At 37.3% G+C, this 22,788-nt stretch overlaps 1 protein-coding gene across 20 annotated transcripts in view; it reads left to right on the top strand.

The window, feature by feature from the left end:
• Window positions 1–539: 539 nt before the first annotated feature.
• SEC31A (SEC31 homolog A, COPII coat complex component) overlaps window positions 540–22,788 on the top strand; it is a 60,093-nt gene continuing 37,844 nt past the window's right edge. For 15 of the 20 annotated variants that reach the window (XM_070791692.1, XM_070791689.1, XM_070791688.1 and 12 more), the window contains exons 1-10: window positions 540–673; window positions 9,780–9,862; window positions 10,528–10,651; window positions 11,940–12,138; window positions 14,507–14,602; window positions 15,485–15,625; window positions 16,949–17,091; window positions 20,190–20,289; window positions 21,805–21,966; window positions 22,163–22,315. In XM_070791692.1, coding sequence (XP_070647793.1) covers window positions 9,784–9,862; window positions 10,528–10,651; window positions 11,940–12,138; window positions 14,507–14,602; window positions 15,485–15,625; window positions 16,949–17,091; window positions 20,190–20,289; window positions 21,805–21,966; window positions 22,163–22,315 — 1,197 coding nt within the window. In that variant the 5' untranslated portion in view covers window positions 540–673; window positions 9,780–9,783. Of the gene's footprint in view, window positions 674–706; window positions 1,110–1,204; window positions 1,224–9,779; window positions 9,863–10,527; window positions 10,652–11,939; window positions 12,139–14,506; window positions 14,603–15,484; window positions 15,626–16,948; window positions 17,092–20,189; window positions 20,290–21,804; window positions 21,967–22,162; window positions 22,316–22,788 lie in introns of those variants that run through there. The other 5 variants (XM_070791695.1, XM_070791693.1, XM_070791676.1 and 2 more) reach the window with 4 other exon arrangements.

The raw sequence follows: 22,788 nt of genomic DNA, 5'->3' as shown, positions 1-22,788 counted from the left end.
TCGCAAAGAGTCGGCCATGACTGAGCGACTTTCACATTCATGCCTCTTTAGAGTAACAAATCAAGCATGTCCACAGCAGCCTTTGGGTATGATCAGATTGTTTGGTTCTAAAGATACTCTCAATAAGAAATACCGGAGAACCAAGTAAATAAGTGAAATAACCCAGTAACAGCCTTGTAATAAGGCCCTTGCAGCCCGATTTCTCGGTGGCCGGTCGCGTCGGCAGCGTGGAGGGGGCCGCTGACGTCTCCCAGGACCAGCGCTACGTGGCGTTTCTGCTGGCAGGGGCCGGCCTCCCGCCAGACAGCTACGCCCACCGGGACTTCTCATTTTCGCATCATCCTGGCCACCGCACGCCGCCCCTCTGAATTCATAAGTGCAAGCGCGGCGCTGAAGCGAGTCCTCCCGGACTCCCACCCGCTACAGAACCCCGACCCGGGCCCCGGCTCTGGCCCCGGTCCCGGAAGTGCCGTGGCGGGCCGCGTGTCGGTGTGGGCGGGGCGGGGCGTCGCTCCCGGAAGCGTCGGCCAGCCGGCTAGGCGGGGCTGCGGCTGCCACGTTGGAGCGGAACGTGGAGGTGGCCCCGGCCAGGAGGAGGGGCGGCGGCGAATGCTGGGAGAGTCCAACTGGCTCCGCGCTCACGCAGGAACCGGTCGCCGGGGGTCCCCGCCAGGTGCGTCCTCCTGTGCCCTCCTGTCCTCTTTGCGGGTCCTGGGGCCTTCGGGGAGAGTCCAGGCCCACGCCTGTATCCCGGTCTCGGTCTCCGCTGGTCCCCGTCAGCCTGCGGCCCGGTCTCCGGCGGCGGCGCGCCCGGGTCTTCGTTTCGGGCCGGGCGGGACAGCGCCTGGCGTCACGGCTGCTTCGGGGATCGCGCCGGCCCGCATCCGCCGACGTTTCCTCCGCTGAGCAGAAGCGCCCCTGAGGCTTGCGCCAGGGTGTCCAGCCCAGGCGCGTAGCTGGCGTCTGAGATTAGGAGACCTACGGACCCTGGTGCACAAAGAGGCGCGGTCCCCAAGGGCGAGGGAAGGAAACAGACCTCATCAGCATTACCTTGGTTGACTTTAGTTTGGGGTTTTTTGGTATTATCTGAGCTGTTGCCAGATTTAAAGGTAAATTTATAGGTTTTAACTACGGACTACTGTCACTTAACTGGGATTGTTTTATTTTAAGGGCAGTCGCCGCCGGTCGCAGCCTGTATCTCGAAGGAAGTATCATTCAGTGCTGTATGTTTTTGCTACTGATTTACTATAATAAGAGGTTAAATTAAGGGGGCAGGTGTAAAATAAATCAAAATGTTGCCTGGGCTTGTGGGCATTGTAAACTTTTTCATAACTCGGGGAACTAATTTTACCCAGGTCATTCTGAAGTTTCAGTGATGGTCTGTGACAAATCCTTCCCGCGAAACTGTATTTTCTAACCACAGAAGACTGAAATTGATTGTCTTTGTGGGCAACTGTAACTGTTTAATCAGTAGTTAGAGCTTCGTCCTTGAATCATACTATCTTATGTTTTCTGTACATAACGATTGATTGTTCTAGAGTTGGCTAAAGTTTACTTACCTTTTCTCAGTGGTTCTTTGCTCCTGTTTCCTCATTTCTCCCTAATTACAGCCCTGCGAATGGTTTGTAGACCCTTAACGAACTTCCCCTGGTAGCTTGGAAATGCGGGAGACCGGGTTCGATCCCTGGGTCGGGAAGATCCCCTGGAGAAGGAAATGGCAACCCACTCCAGTATTCATGCCTGGAAAATCCCATGGACCGAGGAGCCTGGTGGGCTACAGTCCATGGAGTCGCAAAGAGTCGGACACGACTGAGCGACTTCTTTTCTTCTCTACGAACTTTTGGATAAGTTGAAGTGTTTTTGTTGTTGTGAATTTCTGTTACACACATCTGAGGTTATTTAGGTTTAGGAAATGTCAGATTTGAAATGAATTTCCAATTATATAACTTAATTTTATATAAGCAAGTTATTTTCTGAAACCAGTAAGAACAGAAAGAAATTTGTAAACTATAAAGAGCAATGATTCTTAATCTTTTGGGGTTCCTCTCTCTTTTTTCTAGAAGTATTTGTGATTTTATTTTGTTTTCTGATGTTCTTTTGATATTTATATATTTATTTCTAAATTTTTATTGGAGTATAGTTGCTTTACATTGTGTTAATGTCTGTTATGCAGCAAAGTGAATCAGTTATATGTGTACGTGTATCCCCTCCTTTTTGGATTTCCTTCTCTTTTAGGTCACCACAGAGCTTTGAGTAGAGTCCCCTGTGCTGTACAGTAGGTTCTCCTTTCTCCTTAGTTATCTGTTTTATCCAGAATATCAAGAGTGCATGCATGTCATTCCCAGTGTCCCAATTCATCCCATCCTCCACCCCACCCCCCACCGCCCTTGGTATCTATAAGCTTGGTTTCTAGATCTCTGTCTCTAATTGTGCTTTCAAATAAATTCATTCGTACCATTTTTCTAGATTCCCCATATAAGCGATATTATACAATTGTTTTTCTGACTTAACTTCACTCTGTATGACAGTCTCTAGGTATATCCATGTCTCTGCAAATGGCATTATTTCATTCCTTTTTATGGTTAAGAAGTATTACGTTGTGGGCTTCTGAGGTGGCTCAGTGGTAGAGAATCCGCTTGCCAATGCAGGAGATGCAGGTTTGATCCCTGGGCTGGGAAGATCCCCTGGAGAAGGAAATGGCAACCCACTCCAGAATTCTTGCCTGGGAAATTCCATGGACAGGGGAGCCTGGTGGGCTGCAGTCTGTGGGGTTCCAAAGAGTTGGACACAACTTAATGAGTAAAGAACAGCAATGACATTGTATATATCACTCCACTCTCTTTTAAGGATCTGATGAAACTACTGGATCATCTTCCTAGAAACATGCACATACACACGTATAGGATTTTCTGTATATCGTGAGGTTTATACAATTCTAATTAAAGATTCTTATAAAATGATATTATTAAATTATTACGTTGTTTTTCTAGAAAAGTTGTAATTCTTAAATAGGTTAATTTCAGGGACTTCCCTGGTTGTCTAGTGGTTGGGACTCCACACTTCTCCGGTGGGGTAGAGGGAGGGCACGGATGGAATCCCTGATTGGGGAACTGGGGATCCCATATGCCATGTGATGTGGCCCAAAAGAGGGTTAATTTCAGCTCAAAAAGTTTTGTTGTATTAAGACTGCAGATAAGTGTGACGCTATTTAGTTCAATGACCAGCGCACAGTTGCATCTTTGATTTGGTTTTGGCTGGGTGAGATGAGCCTAGACCATGAGTAACATTAAATAAATTCTCTGGAACAAATGTGCCCATGCTAATGAGGTATCTTGTCCACACAAGGTGGTTTTTTATTAGCCACAGTGGCAGCCGGGTATTGTGTTTCTGGTTTGGGAGTCAGAGTTTCCAGTTGTGATACCTCTTTGACTTTTTACTTTCTGAGGTTTAGTTCAGTGCTCCATGTATGATAACATTGTGAGGTTGGAGCTGTTTAGAGGTTAGTGCTGTTGGGTTTTAGTGTTGCTTCACAAAATCAGCTTTTAGAAAATGCAGGGGGAAAGTTTCATTTCACTGCACACAATTGTTGTGGAGAGAAACTTGGATGAATAAATAAAAGTTGTGGTCTGGATCGTAAATTTTTTTCGGTAGATGTATTCTTTTGAAGATTCACTGGGGTACACATTTTAAATGGTGACTTTTGTATTAGCTGCCGTTTACAAGCATTTATTTACCAAGTGCCAGGCACTGTTCTCTGTGAATTCTCACAGCAGACCTATGGCGTAGATGCTTTTATTATAGTTATTTTACCAAATGGTTAGCCAAGATAGATAAAATTACATACCAAAAGTCAGCTAGGACACGTGGAACTGGGATTTAAACTGACAGTGTTGGCTCCAGTCTCCATACTTTAACTGCTCTTCTTTTGGTACTGTCTTATACGGGGCATGTGTGAACAAACTGTTGTCCTCACAGTTTTCTTTTCATATTTCACAGTGATTGTGTTCTGTGCAAAATAGTTTCAAATGAAATAAATCTGCGTGGTGTGAATTCTAATCACATACAATATTGAAAAAAATTACATAGAGAATTCCCTGGCAGTCCAGTGGTTGGGAATCTGTGCTTCCCCTGCAGGGTGATGCAAGTTCGATCGATCCCTGATCAATTAACTAAAATCCCACATGCCACGCAGCACAGCCAGATAAATAAATTGGAATAAAAATATGTCATTAAAAACTACAGAAAGTTTTTAAAGCAAGTCTTACTTGGGAAATTGACATGGTTTAATCTAAGAGTTCTTCATATTTTCAAGGAAACTAGTTACAACTAAATGATCAATTGTAAGAGAAGGAGATACACATGTATCTGATGAAGCTGTATTTTCATAGTATTCTTAATAGTTTTGAGAATGATTGTAGCTTATGATATTTTTGTTTAGTTAGATTCAAACTGCTTAATGTAGTTCAAGGCCATTGTCGTAGTATAGTATTTGATTTTTTTTTTTTAAACAATGGTATTTAAACCTTATGTTCAGTACAGGTTATTAAGTGGAACTGCTTCTGATGGCACATTGAGTACTAAGGCCAAGAAACAGATTTTATAAATGCTTTGAATTCCCTCTTAACTCTTTTATGTTCTTGTAAATTAGTCTCTCTCTTTCAGTAAATGTTACACATTAACTAAGTGCTCCTGAATTCCTGTAGCCCTTGTACCTTTCCTCCTGGAGATACTGTAATTATATTCAATTGGGTTTAAAAAAAATATATATATATATATGTAGCTATTTTGTTTTCAATATTAGAAATTATTCTAAAGGCATTTTAGGAAACCTTTTTTTTTCCCCCAAGCAGTACTTTCCCACTTTTTAAATAAGAAAAGATCCTTTAAACAGTTAAGAATTTAAAAATTAAATATTTTACTTAAAATTGGTCTTTCTAGTGCATCAGTCTTTTTGTATTCCTTTAAATATAGACATTCAGAATCAATCCAGCAATGTATATCTCACTCTGTGCGAAACAGTTTTAGATCCAAAAAGGGTAAAAGTTGTAAGACTTGATTGAAAACAAAACAGTATTTGTTGATTTGGTGAAACAAGATGACCAAACAAGATGAAACAAGTTGATAAAACAGACTGGGAAAATACGTAAGCAATATGTACTAAGAGAATGTTATAAAGTTTTACCGAGATAAATGAGTTGCTTAAAGTGTTCCGGCAGATAGAAAAAGTTTAGATCAGTGTTGATTGATCAGTGGAGCAGATTTCATGAAGGAGATGGGACTTACTAAAGACTATTGACTGAGAGGAGAAAGAAGGCATTTCATGTAAAGAAAATAGGCCTGTTTTTTACCTCTTAGAAAATTGTGAGTTTTTTTTTTCCTTTTTTCCTTCACAATAATCTTAGTAAACTAGATGTGCGATTTTCTTGATTAATCTCATGATGATAATAATCTTTAAAGTAGTTAGTGTATTACAATGCTTTTTGACTTATGTGCTAGGCATTGTGTTTGGACCTCTGTAAAATACATTTCTCTCATTTGAACTTCACAACATCCCCTGAGGTAGTCACACTTATCCCCATCTTGCAAGTGTGGGAATTGGGGCTCAGAGAGATCAAATAATGTGTAAAGGTGTCAAAAGTAGCAGGGTCAATGTTCAGGTTGAAGGACCAGAAGGACCAGAAGTCAGTGTTCCGGACCAGAGGTCCTGCCTCTTTGCAGTGTGATTCAGCCTCCTAATGCATCCACTTTGCCTGACCTCGCCCAGTTTCTAAAATTCATTTCTTCTTCCCTTAATTTCATCATGCATTGTAGTTTCTTTGCCATTCAGTATTTCTCCTAAATTTTAATATTTTTTGTATGATTAAAATTGAATACTTGAGCTTCTTGTAGCAAGTAAGAGGCTGGACTCGGGAGCTCACTTCTGAGTTCAGATCTTGGCTCTGCCCCTTGCTGGCATGTTCAAATCATTTCATCTTTCTGTCCCTTCCTTTTATCATCTGTTCTTCAAATGTAAGTAACTTGACCATGTAAGACTCAGGGCGTATTTTTCGTCTAAGGCCCTCTTAAGAAAACTGTTAGAGGATGAACTTCATCCTCCAGAGATGAGTAAGAAAACTCGCAAGAGTGCTGTTGGGAACATTGAGTATATTTAACTGCTATGGACCTGAGGCTGAAACCAAAGTGGGAATAAGGGAGAAAAGATAAAATGTACATGTTACATATCTGATCGTGTAGAAACTGGTCATCAAACTAAAAAATTGAGAGAACTGGGAAGCAGGAAGAAAATTGGAGGTAGAATAAATTTGTGGATTGCCTAATCTGTAATGTCTAGGAGTCAAAGGACATCATTTAAAGCTGACAAATCAGTAGAAGTATAAGCGTATTTAACAGTACAAAGGGAAACTCTGAGAAAGATGATACTAATGATTATAACTGTGTGCTGCAGGAGAGGCAGTAAGCTATATAAGCTAATTCTGTTAGTGCTCATAGTTAATTAAACTAGGTAAAGAAATAAAGGATTAATGGTATTAAATGGAAATTACTTAAAATTATAGTTACAAAGATAGGACCAGAAACATACAACAAATCAGTGCTCAGAGAAAATTCAAAGCCTGAAGAAATAATAAAAATGGATAAGTGAAGCATTTAACTAAAAAGGTACAAAAACTTTTTAAGTGAAACTAATAAGTAAAGCCAAAATTTGACTCTTCGTAAATACTCAGTGAAACAGGTTAAGTCACTTAGCTAATTTTTCAAAGGAGGGTAGGACAAAACATGAATATTATAAGGACTAATCACCACACACAGCACAAATTAGAAGAAGCATGAGTCTATGTTTGAGTCTAAACAAATAAATTAGAAGATTGTATAAAAGAGTACAATAAAGGAATATCATGGGAAAACATAATTTACAAAAATGACCTTGGATAAAGAAAATTCAAATAGATCAATATCCATGGAAGAAACAGAGAAAATTACCACTTACCTTCCCTTCAAAATACCAGACCCAGATATCTCATAGGAGAATTCTGGTAAATCCTTAAAGAAATAGTAATTTCAGTGTTGTTATTGAAAGTGTTCCAGAGCATGGGAAAAGAAGAAAACCTCCCACATTTGTTCTGAACAAGTGTAACATTGATACCAAAACCTGACAAAGAATGTACAAAAGAGGAAAACTATCAATTAAATCTCATTTAAGACTCTAGGAACGAAACTCTTTTTAAACAAAATCGAGGAGCTCTGTAGTAGAATCATGGCAAGAGAAGTTGATGCATGGTATGAAAAGATGATTCAGTATTAGGAAATCTGTTAGTGCTTTGTTTTGTTAGTAAACCGAAGGAGAAAAATCATATGGTCATCTCCAATTACCTAATGAAAAAACATTCAACAAAATTCAACACCCAGTCTTTATGAATAGCATTCAGTAAGATAGTAATCAGTGGCTATTTCCACATACATGTTTGTATACATATGTATATTTATTTACTCGTACAGGTGTAAGTGGTGTGTGGACACTCACTCACATCTGTACAAATATATGTGTATATATCTCAAATTCCAAAACCATGCCGAGTGGTGATACAGTAGGCTTTCCCACTGCAGAACAGGACAAGACAAGAAATAGCGCTGTTATCACTGCTGTTGAGTATGATACTGTTAGTCCTGGCCAGCTCACACAAGAGAAAGATACCAGAGGAGCGACAGTGTGAAATGAGGAGACTGGCTCTGTTGGCACATGGTATGAATATATATGTGGAAACCCCAACAGAATCTACTGAAACACTACTCCAAAAAGAAAATTCAGTAAGAAAACAGGATTAAAGATTAATGTAGTGAAATCATTAGCCTTCATTTAACAATGAGATCATAGACATAATAGTGGAAGGAAAAAAAGCCACATTTGCAAACGAACCAAAAGATGAAATACTTAGGAGTAAGCAGACCCAGTATGTCAAAAAAATTTCAAACAATACTGAAAAATAAAAAAGAAGGCTTAACTCTAAAGACATGTTCTTGATTAGGAAGATTCACCATTCTGTCAGTTCTCCATAAATTAATTTATTAATTTGGTACAGGTTCAATAAAAAATATTAACATTCTCTTTTTTCTGGAATTAGACAAAAAATTTTCTGATTGTTTATGTCGTTAAAAAACAAAAAATAGCAAGGAAAATGGGTGGGGATTATTGAAATCATACTCATGTAAAGCCTCAGTATTTAGAAGTGACATGCCTAGCATGTAAATACATGGGCATAAGGAATGGTAATCACAGAATAAATGTACATGAATACTGAAATGTAAACCTTAGCCTATATCCTGATGTGTACAGGAATATAAACCTAAATATTAAATCTAGAAATAAATACAGGAAGTTGGTACATGATAAAGGTGGTATCTAAAGTTAGTAAGAAAAAAATTTCAATAAATGATTTTGAAGTAATAAGAAAAAATACATACTTCGAATATATTCAATACACTGTATATACCAGGATACATTTCAAGTGGCAGTATCCATCAGAATTAAATTTACTTTTATTCTTTAACCCATCAGTTTTACCTCTGGAAAACTATAGCTTTCCTTGTCCATAAGTGAAGTAACATGTATGTGTGGCCATTTATTTCAACGTTGTTTGTAAGAATAATAGCTCAGTTGATAAAGAATCTGCCTGCCATGCAGGAGACCCCAGTTCTGTTCCTGGGTCAGGAAGATCCCCTGGAGAAGGGATAGGCTACCCACTCCAGTATTCTTGGGCTTCCCTTGTGGCTCAGCTGGTGAAGAATCTGCCTGCTATGCAGGAGGCCCCGGTTCAATTCCTGGGTAGGGAAGGTCCGCTGGAGAAGGGAAAGGCTACACACTCCAGTATCCTGGTGTGGAGAATTCCATGGACTCTAAAGTCCATGGGGTCACAGAGTCAGATACTCCTGAGCGACTTTCACTTTCAAAAACAATTCAGGTGTTCTCAGTAGGAGACTAAGTAATTAGATTAGGCTACATCTGAGAGTGGAATACTGTGCCATGTGAATGCATTTATGTAAAATAACAAAGTTGTTTTTGTTGGTGGTGTTTTGGCAGAATGTGGGATTTTAGTTCCCTGACTAGGGATTGAACCCACACCCCCTACATTGGAAATGTGGAGTCTTAACCATGGGACCACCCGGGAAAGTCCAACAAAGATATTTTTAATGCTGTAGCACAGTATCTCCTGAGTTTTTCTACAAAAGTAACTTTCACATAGAATATATAAAATAGTAGCATATGGGATTGTAGCTTGGAGTGACCATTTAAAAATTTGTTTCTGCTTTATCTTTAAAATTCTTTGGGTTTGCTATATTCCCCTCTTAGTCTGCTTTATTTAAAATTAGTTTGTCACACTGCTCTTGCTCCTGAGCAGTCCTGCTCCAGGAAGGCGCACCTTGTTCGTTACGTGCCTTCTCTCCCCCTGCTGCACTGCCGCCTGTCTTATCTTGACTGAGAAGCATACTGCATGCAAGACTGATTAACCACATGCTATCCCTGTTTTTGCACGTTTCCTTCCAGACAGATTTTTCAACGGAAGGATGATAATCTATAAACAGAATAGCCCTATACTTGTCTCAAAATAATTTAACAAGTTTCTTTCAAATGGCCCACATTTCCCAACAAATGATACCTAGTCCAATGTGATTTATTGGCATTCCAGCATTACTATTAATGTATTGGTTTGTCCAATATATTTCTATGTTAAAAAATGTTCCATCTTACATGTTTATTATATTTCTCTGTGAAATGTTCACTTTAGCAGGATGAAGTTAAAGGAAGTAGATCGTACCGCCATGCAGGCATGGAGCCCTGCACAGAATCATCCCATTTACCTAGCTACAGGTAAGTTCAACAGAGAGAAGACCGTATAAGTCACCTAATTTCTTATTTTCCACATCTGACTTATTTATACTTGGCCTTTAAGATTCAGGTCAAGCTTCAGCTCCTCTAGAAAGCCTCTCCTCTCCTGATGAGATACGTGCAACATTCCTTTCAGCTGAGTTCAGTGGCCTTCCTATATGCTTGTACATCATAGTGTTAATCATGGTCTATTACATTTATAGTGTCTTCCTCACTTCAGAACTGTGCTCTATCTTTATTCCTGTGGTATTAAGCACAATAGATAAAATGTAAAAAAGTTAATAAATACCAATTTGAATGAATGAACAACAGTTTTGATGCTCCTTTTTTATATAACTAGAGTTGAAGTTATATCATTTGTGACTATAAGCATGGAACTGTTCTTTCAGAGATTTTATCTATAGACTTAAAAAATTGTCTGTACTACCGACTTTTACAAACATCATCTCTGAGCCTTGCATCAGAATCTTACTGCTGTAGTAATGGAAAGCATCTGCTCAATGGTATACGTTCTGAGATTTCAGACATTAACGTAGCATTCATGAGTGAGATAATTGAAAAACATGCATTTAATGTCTATTTTGTATGGTTTTCTCTGAGTCTTTCTGGTTTTGCATGTGTAGTTACCATGAATATATTTTCTATAGGAACATCTGCTCAACAATTGGATGCAACATTTAGTACCAGCGCTTCTCTTGAGATATTTGAATTAGACCTTTCTGATCCATCCTTGGATATGAAATCTTGTGCTACGTTCTCTTCTTCTCACAGGTATGAGATTCAACCTGAAATTTATGTGATTATTTGATTATATGTTGTAGTTGATGCCTAGTGTGTCTATAAGTGTTCCATTATGAAATTGTAAGGAATACCATTAGTGACATATTTTGTGAAAAAATATCTGAGTTGTTTAGGCAGAAGTTTAAAAAGTGTCTATATATGTTCTGTTGAATTTCCTTTTTTTTATGGTCTGTTGTGTGTAGGAAGGAAAGCCTCTAGTGTCTGGTATTTTTTTCCTCATGATATAGTAGAGTTACTTTCTTTTGCTTTTTTTAATCTTACCTCTTTACAGAAAAAGGTAGGCATGATTAGAAAAAGTAGTTAGATGAATATTAAAATGTTGATAGTGATTTTCTTTGGATGGAGGTTGCTTTTTTCCCCTATCTACTAATGTATTTCAAATTACATTTCACAGAGAATTTTATTAACATGGTTTCTGATACGATAAGTATTTAGATGGGTAGATTTCCAAGTACTTAAGCTGTATAGGATACTTTAATTTCAGTAGCAAAATGTGCTTTATAGCATAATGCCTTGGCAGGTTTTGGTGAAGAGATTGTACCTTGGTGAACAATACAGTTCAAATCCTGGTGTCTCCCATGGGATGGCTTATAATCATCCAAGCCCTCCCACTGTACTGGGAATCCCAGATGCCTTTCATCTGGCAGTTTTTCGACTCAGTACCATTGTTATATATCTCCATGCCACCTCCATACCAAATTGTAATCTTTTATTCTCCACCAGTGGGTGGAGAATTATGTCATAATAGACATAATTTTGATATCACTTTTTTACTGTCAGAATACATTATTTTTCTTAGAAAATTTCAGATGACTCCCTTAACTGCTTTACTGTTTAACAGATGACATGTTACTGAGTACTTCTGTAGTCAAATAAAGTCAGGGGAAGTGGTTGATGAGCTCTATTTTATAAATGAATCAAAAGCAGCTTAGGGAGATTAAGTAACTGGCTCAGGGTCTCACAGATTCTAAATGGTAAAACCATTCTAAGGCTCTTCTCTTCTGACACACAAATCAAGTATACTTTGTTGTATTAGCTGTACAAAAGAGTTTTTGTACCCTTCAAGGTTACAAAATGAAATATGAGTATAAATAAAAACTAAAATGCCATTTCACCAACTTAGGTACAGTTACCAGGAATAGAGGAGAAGCAGTGTTTTTGGTGTATTTATGAAAAGGCTTAAATATATAATTTCCAAATTCTTTTCTAAGTTTATCTGACTTCAAAAAAGAGTATTTTTGCTCATTTTCTTTTAAAGATACCACAAGTTGATTTGGGGACCTCATAAGATGGATTCCAAAGGAAATATCTCTGGAGTCCTGATTGCAGGTGGTGAAAACGGAAATATTATTCTTTATGATCCTTCTAAAATTATCGCTGGGGATAAGGAAGTTGTGATTGCCCAGAATGACAAGCATACTGGCCCAGTGAGAGCATTGGATGTGAACATTTTCCAGGTTAGACTTTTGACGTTTATTCATATTTCTTGAGATGCACGCTGCCTATTTGAAGTAAGTATATGAGTCTACTGTGCCTCAGTCTTGGAGAAAGCTAAAACTGTGCCTATGCAGGTTGATGAGTGAGTGTATTTGTATGAAGAATGAAAGGTTCAGAGTTGGCTTCAGTGTCTGATACACTAGCCCCAGGGAAGGGATCAGGGTAATGGGTTTAGTTCTAGAAGTCTGGACATGTCATGTCATCTTACGGACATTTTTAAAATATTAGGCACCTCAGAGGTTGAAAACCTAGTCTTTTAAAAGTTTGTCTAGGCTACTTCCCTGGTGGTCCAGTGGCTAAGACTCTGCATTCCCTGTGCAGGAGGGCCTAGATTTGATCCCTGGTCAGAGAACTAGATCCTAGAACTAAAGACGCTCCATGCCACAAGTAAGACCTGGTTCCTCCGGTGCTGTTGTATGTGGGTTAATCTGTTGTTAGTGCTAAATGTATTTATGTCAGAGATTACTACTCTATCAAATAATAAGATATATATATAAGTATAGTATAAATTTAATGGGCAATTAAGAATCTTTGTACTGTTGCCGTTGTAAACATTACTGAATGTTAATTGTAGAAATGTTAAATAGCAACCCACTCCAGTGTTCTTGCCTGGAGAATCCCAAGGACAGGAGCCTGGTGGGCTGCCGTCTATGGGGTCGCACAGAGTCGGACACGACTGACGTGACTTAGCAGCAGTAGCATACATTAATAAAGATCTTGAGTTAATAGGACATTTGAGTATAATCAGAAAATAAATATTATCTTTAAAAATAAAAAGCTTGATAGTTATTTTTCTTGTATTATAAATAGATATTTTAGATATAGAAATACAGAAACCCAAACTTCTTCGTTTTCTGTGGCTTGTGGTGCCCACTCTTTAGATTAGATAGCTAATTTCCAACAACTGCTGATTTTTGGTTCGTGTCTTATATCATAGGTGGCTACTGCCATGGAATTCCTCTGTTTTCAGAGTTGTATGTCAGTTGTTGTAGTAGGTTAATGAGAGTGAACAGTAAAGGATGAAGGTCAGTATATGAATCTCATTGTCTTCCTGGACTTCATATCACAATTTTAGGGTCTTTTTGATCCAAACAGTGCACAACATAGTTTACCTAGAAATACTACCACCTGGCGCAAGACGGAGCATACATGAAACAGAAATACGTGAGGACAGACACGGAAAACAGGTTTATAGTTAGCAAGGGGAAAGGAGATTGGAGAGGGATAAATTAGGAATTGGGGACTAGCAGATATAACTACTATATATAAAACAGATAAACAACAAGGTCCTGCTGTATAGCACCGGGAACTAGTAATATAGTCAAAATCCTATAATAAAATAAACTATAATGGAAATATAAATATATATATGTAACTGAGTCACTTTACACCAGAAGCTATAGTTTTGTTTATTTATTATTTAATTGGAGGCTAATTACTTTACAGTTTTGTAATGGTTTTTACCATACATTGACATGAATCAGCCATGGAGAAACTATAGTTTTTTAATTGAAATAAGTCAACTATACTTCAGTTAAAAATTTTTTTTAAATAAATAAATACATGAGGATTTTTACTAGTCTTAATCTTGATCCAGCTCCAGAGGCTGACTTTGAAGTGCCTGGGATAGACACCATTATTTTAGCATTCAGCTATTTGAAGCCAACAGGGTGACCTATTTTTGTCTCCCACAATCAGATTCCCTTCCAGAGATCCAAACCACAGGCAATAATCACCATATAAGAATTTATCCGTTTAATTATTTTTTAGTGTCTTATATTGAAATGTCAGTAGATGTGTTATCTTTTTTAGTTTAATAGAGTTTTACAATATGTTTCTTTAGAAAACTGATTAAATTTCAGATTGTTATATATAGTTTTTAGGGGTTTATGCATTTTGATTTTTTTTAATTAAACAGAAAAATTACATGCCTTAAAACTGAAAGATTTTTTAAATTAATTATTTTTAATGGAAGGATAATTGCTTTACAGTATGGCTTACCCATGTCCCCTCCCACTTGAACCATACCTCTCACCTCCCTCCCTATCCCTCCCATCTAGGTTGTTAACAAGCCCGTTTGAGTTCCCTGAGTCACACAACAAATTCCCATTGGCTATCTATTTTACCTATTTATATTACCTACAGTAATTTAAGCGTTCTTGTTACTCTCTCCATACAGCCCACTCTCCCTCCTCCCCCACCAGCCGTGTCCCTGGCTGTTCTCAGTATCTGAAAATGTACAGATCTTTCCAGCTCTAAATTGGGTTATTCTGAATTCTCTTCATTATTTGTAAGTGCTATTTATTTGTTAATTCTTTCTTATTGCAGACTAATCTGGTGGCCTCTGGTGCTAACGAATCTGAAATCTACATTTGGGATCTAAATAATTTTGCAACTCCAATGACACCAGGAGCCAAAACGCAGGTATTACATTGATTTCAATGTAATCAAAAGAACCAAAATCAGTTTTTCTGCACTTATTTGTTTTTTTCACACAAAATATGTTTAAATGTCAGCGTTTAAAATATATCAGTGTTTAAATGTCATTGATTTTTCTTTAGCATGATCAAGTGTTAATAAATATGTTTCCTAAGAGTATCAGCAAGTCCTTCAACAGTAAATATTTATTTAGTACTTGCCATCTCCCATGCACTGTTTGAGGTACTAGACTTGTGGTAGTAAATAACATAGTGTTTAATAGTTTCTTAGGTATAATATTTTATGTAGTATAGTGTTCTATATTATATAGTATTTTAGCAATACCCAACCTCAGAATAAAAATCATAGAGGAAACTTACTTAAAAAAAGAAACACAACCTTGTTTCCTATGTAATTCTAATAAGTTGACAAAGAACAGTCATCTCCGCCTTCTTTACACTGTATTGACTATTTGATTTGAGTGGCTATTATAACAGGCCCTAACATTTTGGCAATCTGAGAGGCAGCGTAACAATAGTATATGGTTTTCTAGGTCTAGGCTGTAACTTTTGCTCTGCCTAGATGTCTGTCACGTTGACCAGCATCTACTTTGTGGTCCATTATCTTCCATGGAGCAGTTGCAAAGTAAAGAAACAGTGCTTGATTTGTAACAGGAGCCTAATAAGGGGTGGTGAATAGACAAGGTAAAGTACTTGAATTGGTGTATACCTGAGCTTTAAACTGCATATGTTGAGAATATAAAAATAAATTTATGGAAGGAATAGATACAGATTTTTAAGTAATCCATTTCCTAAAAAGAAGAATTAGATTTTGTAGTTAAACTTGATTACAGTTGAGAAATGGTTCTTAGTAGTTTATTCCTTACAGCCCCCAGAAGATATCAGTTGCATTGCATGGAACAGACAAGTTCAGCATATTTTGGCATCAGCCAGTCCCAGTGGTCGGGCCACTGTGTGGGATCTTAGAAAAAACGAACCTATCATCAAAGTCAGTGATCATAATAACAGGGTAAGTAGTAACTTACACATAGTCACACATAGTAACACAATCTTAGAAAACAGATTGATCTGTGAGAAACACGTTTTGTTTCTGCTATAGCTATTCCTGTATTGTTTGTCAGAGTTGGCAACAAAGCAGATTTCTGTAAAGTCAAATCCTGTTTTCTTACGGACCAATCATGTTGGAATGAGAGGTTGTTTTTCCCTTTGGGGAAAATAATAAAATTCCTACTAAACCACACTGGATATATTAATGATGAAGAGAAAGATTGGTCAATCAAAGGAGTTATTCCATGATACACCAGTTGTTTTGCTTTGCCAACTATTCCAAAGCATTATAGCAACTAGAATGTAAAATTTTTCCCTGCTAGTAATTTTATGACTATGAAGCTGTAGTTTCCAGACTCTTGGGTTCCTCTTTTCTGATTAGGCAGTGCTAAAATGAACTGATATTCTTCTCCCACTTGCTCAGTAGACGCTGTTGTATACACATTACATTTTAATCTTACAGATTCATTAATATTATGTCATCATATGTTATAAAGTAATTTAGACACACCTTAGGGCTTGCCTTATTAATTTGTTTTCAATTACTGTTTTTAGTTGGACGTTTAAAAAGCGAGTTTGCCTAAATCAGAGAATACATATATAATTTAAAAACAGCAATAGCAATGAGAAAACACTATTTATAAGCATATTTCCTCAAAGTATTGTTTTTCAGTGAGTCAGGAGTTTTAAAACAAGTTTCAGTGGAATAAAGTACACAATAAGTATTTCAGTCACCTTCGAGAACACTTAACAGGATCTGAGCTTCCAAGTATTTCTCAGTAATAATGTTAATTTATCCCATATGAAAGTTTGAACAGTAGTTGTTGCTTTAGTCACTTTATCTTGATTTTTCTGATAAAGTAGAGGAAAGGTATTAATTTTTTTTAAATCTTCTCATCTTCATTTCTCTAAAAGTATTAAATTTTAAATTTATATAAAACTTTTCCCCTTATTACAATTTTGACAGGACAACTCATTTGTGGTATAGAATTACTCTGGCCTGGAATGATTTGGTGTATCAAAGTGTTGGATGAATTGAAAACATTTAAACTCTTTAGTTTAAGACCACTGTTTAAGAGTGTTTAGTAGAATTTAATTTAGTGTGTTTTTAAAAAACAAATTTTAAATAAATTAAAATAATGACTACATAAGTAAGAATATTGTTTTCATAAGCCTGAGCTGATGTTTTCTACTGTTTGCTTCAATAAATGTATATTCCTCATGTTCATTTCGGCTTTTCATAAAGTAGTATGATTGATAAGATGTGAGCCTTGACTGTGTGCAGATGCATTGCTCTGGGTTGGCGTGGCATCCTGACGTTGCCACTCAGATGGTCCTTGCCTCTGAGGATGACAGGCTACCAGTGGTCCAAATGTGGGACCTTCGCTTTGCCTCCTCTCCGCTCCGTGTCCTGGAAAACCATGCCAGGTATCTTGCTGCTCTTCGAAAAAGCTTGATTTGTGAATTGTAAAAAATGTATTTACTTACTGCTTTGAATTATCAGATAATTTTTTAAAATTAGGGAATCTACTCTGTCTCTGTCTTATGAAAGTTAGTATAAATAGTTCATTTCTATTTTAAGCAATAGTCATCTGATTTTTTGTACCGAAAAATGGTAGCCAAATCATATCACAAAAACCTGAAAATATGTTTATGGATTTTCTACAACTTATTTCAAATAATAGGTAATAGTTAAAAAATAAAATTAAAAAAAATAATAGGTAATCAAAATTCTAGTGAATCATAGCTCTTTGGGACAACTCTTGGATCTTTGGGACATTATACAGTTTGATGTTTATTTGATTCATCATACTTATGAAGAGTCTTCCATGACATTAATGTCAAGCAACAATTGAAAAGTTTGTTTTACTTCTGAGTGTTTATCTTAATTTAAAAGCAAACATTTTTGAGATAGTAAGTGGTTCATTCTACCTTCAATTTAATAAATGTGTGGATGCTGTAAAAAAACATCAGAATTGTCTTGTGTTAATTTGAGTAGCATCAAATTTAGTTTGTGGGAGTCCCTGGCAGTCCAGTGGTTAGGGCTCTGTGTTCCCACTGTGAGGGACATGGGAGCTGAGATCCACAAGGTGCAGAGTGCCGAAAAAGGATTTTGTTTCTTTAGTTTGTAATTGTGCAGATTTCCTATGATTTATATTCAGGTGCCCAGGGAGTTTATGTATGTTTTGTTCAGTGTTTTTAAACAAGAAACAAATCTCTTGTAGTGTTAAAGTATTTTCAGTGCTTTGGGCTTTTTTCTTCTTTCCTTTTTAGGGATATACAGACTAAAGCTTTAAATTCCTTTTTCCCCCTGTGTGGTGGAATTACACACTTTGAGAAGTCTTAAAGTTTGTGACCTCTCCTTGAGCTTCTTATAAAGGAGAAAAGAATCTGATCACAGTGTAATCCTATTTAGATGTTATGCTTCAGTCAGCTTTTTAGTAAAGAAGGGGTGATTCTGAGAAGTTTTAATATTTTTCCCATGTTTGGTAAGGTTTTATTTATTTATTAAACACTTGCTTATTGAACACATACCAACCAGTGTACTAGGATTCAGTAATACCAAAAAAATCCCTGCCCGGTGTTGAACAGAGTTCCCTGTGCTATACAACAGGTCCTTGTTGGGTGTCTATTTTAAATATAGCAGTGTATACATATCAGTCCCTAATTTCCAAATGTTAGCTTGATTAAGACTCATAGTAAACCTGTAGAGTAAATGCTATTATCCCATTTTACACATTGGAAATTGAAGCTTGGCAAGGCTAAACTTGGTTTAGATCAAAACTAGTCAGCTGCTGACTTCCAAGTCAAACATCCTGGTCATTGTATCTATGCTCTTAACATTACATTATACTGCCAATTTTCAGAGTGGGCACATTTTAGCAAGACAGAATACCATACTGGGTGCCAGGAGCAAATCAGCCTCTCTATTTCTGTTTACTCCCTCTAGTAAATGCAAGAGTTGGATTATATGATCTTTAAGGTCCTTCCAGTTCTGTAGTTCAGTAATTTTTTTTAATACCTGCTAAGAATTTAAATGTTCCTTAAGATGTGATATTAAATACGATACTGATATCTAAAGGCATTCTTGACGTGCTTGAAATTTTTGGCATACATAATAGGATTCTAAAGAGAGGAGACAGTAAGAGTCCATTATTCCTAAATGGACTTCCCAGGTGGTGCTAGTGGTAAAGAACCCGCCTGCCAATAGAGGAGATGTAAGAGATGTGGGTTCAGTCCCTGGCTCTGGAAGATCCCCTGGAGGGAGGGCATGGATACTCCAGTATTCTTGCCTAGAGAATTCCATGGACAGAGGACTCTGGCGGGCTACAGTCCATGGGGTTGCAGAGTCGAGCAGGACTGAAGCGACTTAAGCACACACACATGCATTGCTACAGTTGGGGAAAGTTGAATATGGACTCTCTATTTAGAGTATTGCGTAAAAATAACATTTTCAGTATGAGATTATATATAAGAGAAGGTTCTTATCACCAGAGAGAAGTGTAGAGGTGTCATGTAATAATCTGCATTTGACAGATGGAATATATATATATAGAGAGAGAGAGAGCAAAAATATAAAGACCTAAAGTAAATGTGGCCGAATTGATGAATCTAGGTGAGAAGTATAAGAGTGTACATCACACTATCCTACAGTTTTTACAAAGATTTTAATGCTTAAAAGATAAAATGTTGGAAGCAAAGGCATTCTTAAATAATTTGAGTTCTCTTCCTATAGCGTATTTTTCTGATTCTGAGAGGACTTAGATTGTAAAAAATACCATCATATTAAAAACAACTTTGGGGGAAAAGAAGAGTAATATATACCTTGATGGTATGTTTTCAGAATAATTGAGGACTCTCTGTATGTTTTTAAGAAAAACACAGACATAATTCTAGTTTCTAGTATTTTTCTTCATGGTCTGGCAATGTTAACCTTTCTTTCATCTCTAAATAGCAGAGGCATGAATGTAGAAAAAACAAACTGTTAATATTATATAGTACTTATTTCTGGATGGTAGGATACAGGGATTTTTCAAATTTTTGCAGGGGATGCTAATCTGAATTTTTCAAAACATTTACTGAAAATGTTACTTTGTTTGAAAGTAAAAGTGTTAGTCACTCAACCATGCCCGACTCTTTGCAACCCCATGGACTATACAGTCCATGGAATTCTCCAGGCCAAAATACAGGAGTGGGTAGCCATTCCCTTCTCCAGGGGATCTTCCCAACCCAGGGATCAAATCCAGGTCTCCCACATTGCAGGTGGATTCTTTACCTGCTGAGCCACCAGGAAAACCCTGTAGACCATGTGTTGGGCATGTGTTTTCTTTTTTTTGCCATCATACACTGTACTCTATATTGAGCATCTTTGTAATGATCACAGAGCATACCCATTGCTAAACTGCTTTCCAGAAAGATTATATGAATTGTACTTCTGTTAGCAGTGTGTCTCTCCAAAGCCTAGACAGAAATAATTTGCAGATTGATTTACTCAAGATTAAAAATTTCATCTTTGTGTTTTTAAGGGGGATTTTGGCAATTGCTTGGAGCATGGCGGATCCTGAATTGTTGCTGAGCTGTGGGAAAGATGCTAAGATTCTGTGCTCCAACCCAAACACAGGAGAGGTATGGGGAGGAAATATTTTTCAGACTTGGAGTGATTGTAATATTTAACTCTAGCTGAATAAGAAAATTTCCATATGAATTCTTTAGCACATGATTAAAATTAAGAATGTGAAAGTAGATGGAGGTGTGTATGAAATGCTAAACTAGCAGAGACTTTATCTAAACCCAGCTGTTTTCATCTGGAAATACCAGTCATTGAAAATGGTGTATTTGAACCTAGTAATCACCCCACCCCCAACCCCTCACTTCCAATAAAAGGCATTTATCTAGACTCAGAAATAGTTGGTTGGATTTATTTAGTGTGTTTTCTGGAAATCAGTGTCCTCAGAGTAGGAGTGTTCAAGGTTTGGGTCCTGAAGGTCCTCTTTGATTTTTGGACATCAGTGGATGTAGATTTTTAATCTGTCTTCTGAACTGTACAGCAAGAATATAATACTGTATCATGAAATATTTGTCATGTGTTCTATTTATGGAAATTTAGATGGATAAGCTAAATGAGCAGGCTAAATGCCTTTTCACTTAATTCTGTTTCCTTATAAAATAAAACATTATTTAAAATGTCACATGAAGTCCAAATTAAGCTAATTTGACTTGTTTCTTATATCTCCTAAGAGCATCAGTTAGCATCACACTAACCTTGAGTTAGTAACAATTATTACATGATTACATTGTAAAGTTAATAAGCAATTATTACATTATTTATATCAGCCATTTTTAATAGTTTTTCTATATTCTGTTCCTCCTAAAGAAAACTGTTTATGCCAAATTCTGTTTTGATTCTGCAGCAATAAGAATGATGTGTACATGTTTTCTCAGTTGACAAGAAAGAAGCCAGTCTTCTCAGTGAATTCTTCCTTCTCAAGAATTTTTTTTTTTAATTTTTATTGGAGTATAGTTGCTGTACAACGTTGTGTTAGTTTCTGCTGTACAACCAGGTGAATTAGCTACATGTGTACTTGTATCCCTATTAAAAGTTTCTTCTCATTAGGCCATCACAGAGCCCTGAGTGCAGTCCCCTGAGCTGCACAGTGGCTCCTCACAGTCAGTCGTCTGTTTTATACGTACTGATGTGTGTCGGTCCCTGTCTCCCAGTTCATCCCGTCCCCCGCTTCCCCCCAAGATTTGTTTTTGAAATTTGATCTTCAGATGATTTAAGTGTGGTTCTTTGGATCTTAGCCAGCAAAGTCAGTTGGATAGAACCCTTTTAGAGGTCAGCAAGTTGATCCTAATACAGTATTCTGATCTTTCAGATGCATCTTCTATTACAATTTCAATAAAAATAGGAAAATCTCAGTTTTTAAAATGTTCTTATTCCAAATCTGGTCAAAATTTTGATTTTGTCATTTCGTTTTTGTCATAATGAACTTTTCTTGTACTTTAAAGAAATTTTTTAAATTGTTGTTTTTCCTGGCTGTACACTTTCTAAAAGTAAATGTTTAATTACAGTTGTACTTGTTGATCATAGTAATTCAGGTGTTTTGGCTATAAAGCGCCTGTACTTCTTTTTTGGTCTAGGTGTTATATGAACTCCCCACCACCACACAGTGGTGCTTTGATATTCAGTGGTGCCCCAGAAATCCCGCTGTCTTATCGGCTGCTTCCTTCGATGGGCGTATCAGCGTTTATTCTATCATGGGAGGGAGTACAGATGGTTTAAGGCAGAAACAAGTTGACAAGGTAATAAGAAATATTAAGGTTTTTTTATTACAACATCTGAAAAGAATCATCTTACTGTATAATTATTTTGAAAATGACTTTATGGATCAGCGATACCAATTACTTGGAAAATTGTGTAAAAAAATTTATTCGGTATGACTTGAAAACGTGTAACATAGTCTTGTATAAGTTATGAAAATCCCGCTTTATTTTTTAGCTTTCGTCATCTTTTGGGAATCTTGACCCCTTCGGCACAGGACAGCCCCTTCCCCCATTACAAATTCCTCAGCAGACGACCCCACAGAGTATCGTGTTGCCTCTGAAGAAGCCACCCCGATGGATCCGAAGGCCTGTTGGTGCTTCCTTCTCAGTAGGTGGATTTGTTTCTATGGTCCGTAAACACCGAGGACAAAGTATTATTATAAGATTGCTCAGATGGAAGAGGGCTGAGTTTGAGATGTGTTTGTGAGTTTTCATCATTTAGAAAGACTTCTCAGGAAAAGTGGAACCTACTCCCTTTTTTCTTTTAAATTGTGATAAAATATACATAACATAAAATTGACCATTTTAACCATTTTAAAATATAACAGTTGAGTGGTACTGAGTACATTCCCCTTGTTTTGCAACCTTTGCACTGCTCCCGCTGCCCCACTTTATTATACTTGTCATCCTTCTCTATCTCTCCTTCCTTCATTCCTTCTTTCCTTTTTGGGGGTGGGGGGAAGGGTGCTGCATTCTAGTTGTTACGAGGTCCACTGTGGTTGCACATCTAATCTGTAGCCTCTCACCTTGCAGCACTTACAACAGCACTGAAGCTGACATTCGGATTCTCTGTCTCATCCT

This window comes from Bos indicus, chromosome 6 (genome assembly GCF_029378745.1).
Source record: "Bos indicus isolate NIAB-ARS_2022 breed Sahiwal x Tharparkar chromosome 6, NIAB-ARS_B.indTharparkar_mat_pri_1.0, whole genome shotgun sequence".
In the NCBI taxonomy this organism is placed as follows: domain Eukaryota; kingdom Metazoa; phylum Chordata; class Mammalia; order Artiodactyla; family Bovidae; genus Bos; species Bos indicus.
Note: the sequence above shows the minus strand (reverse complement) of the source record. Positions and strands in the feature narration are given on the sequence as shown.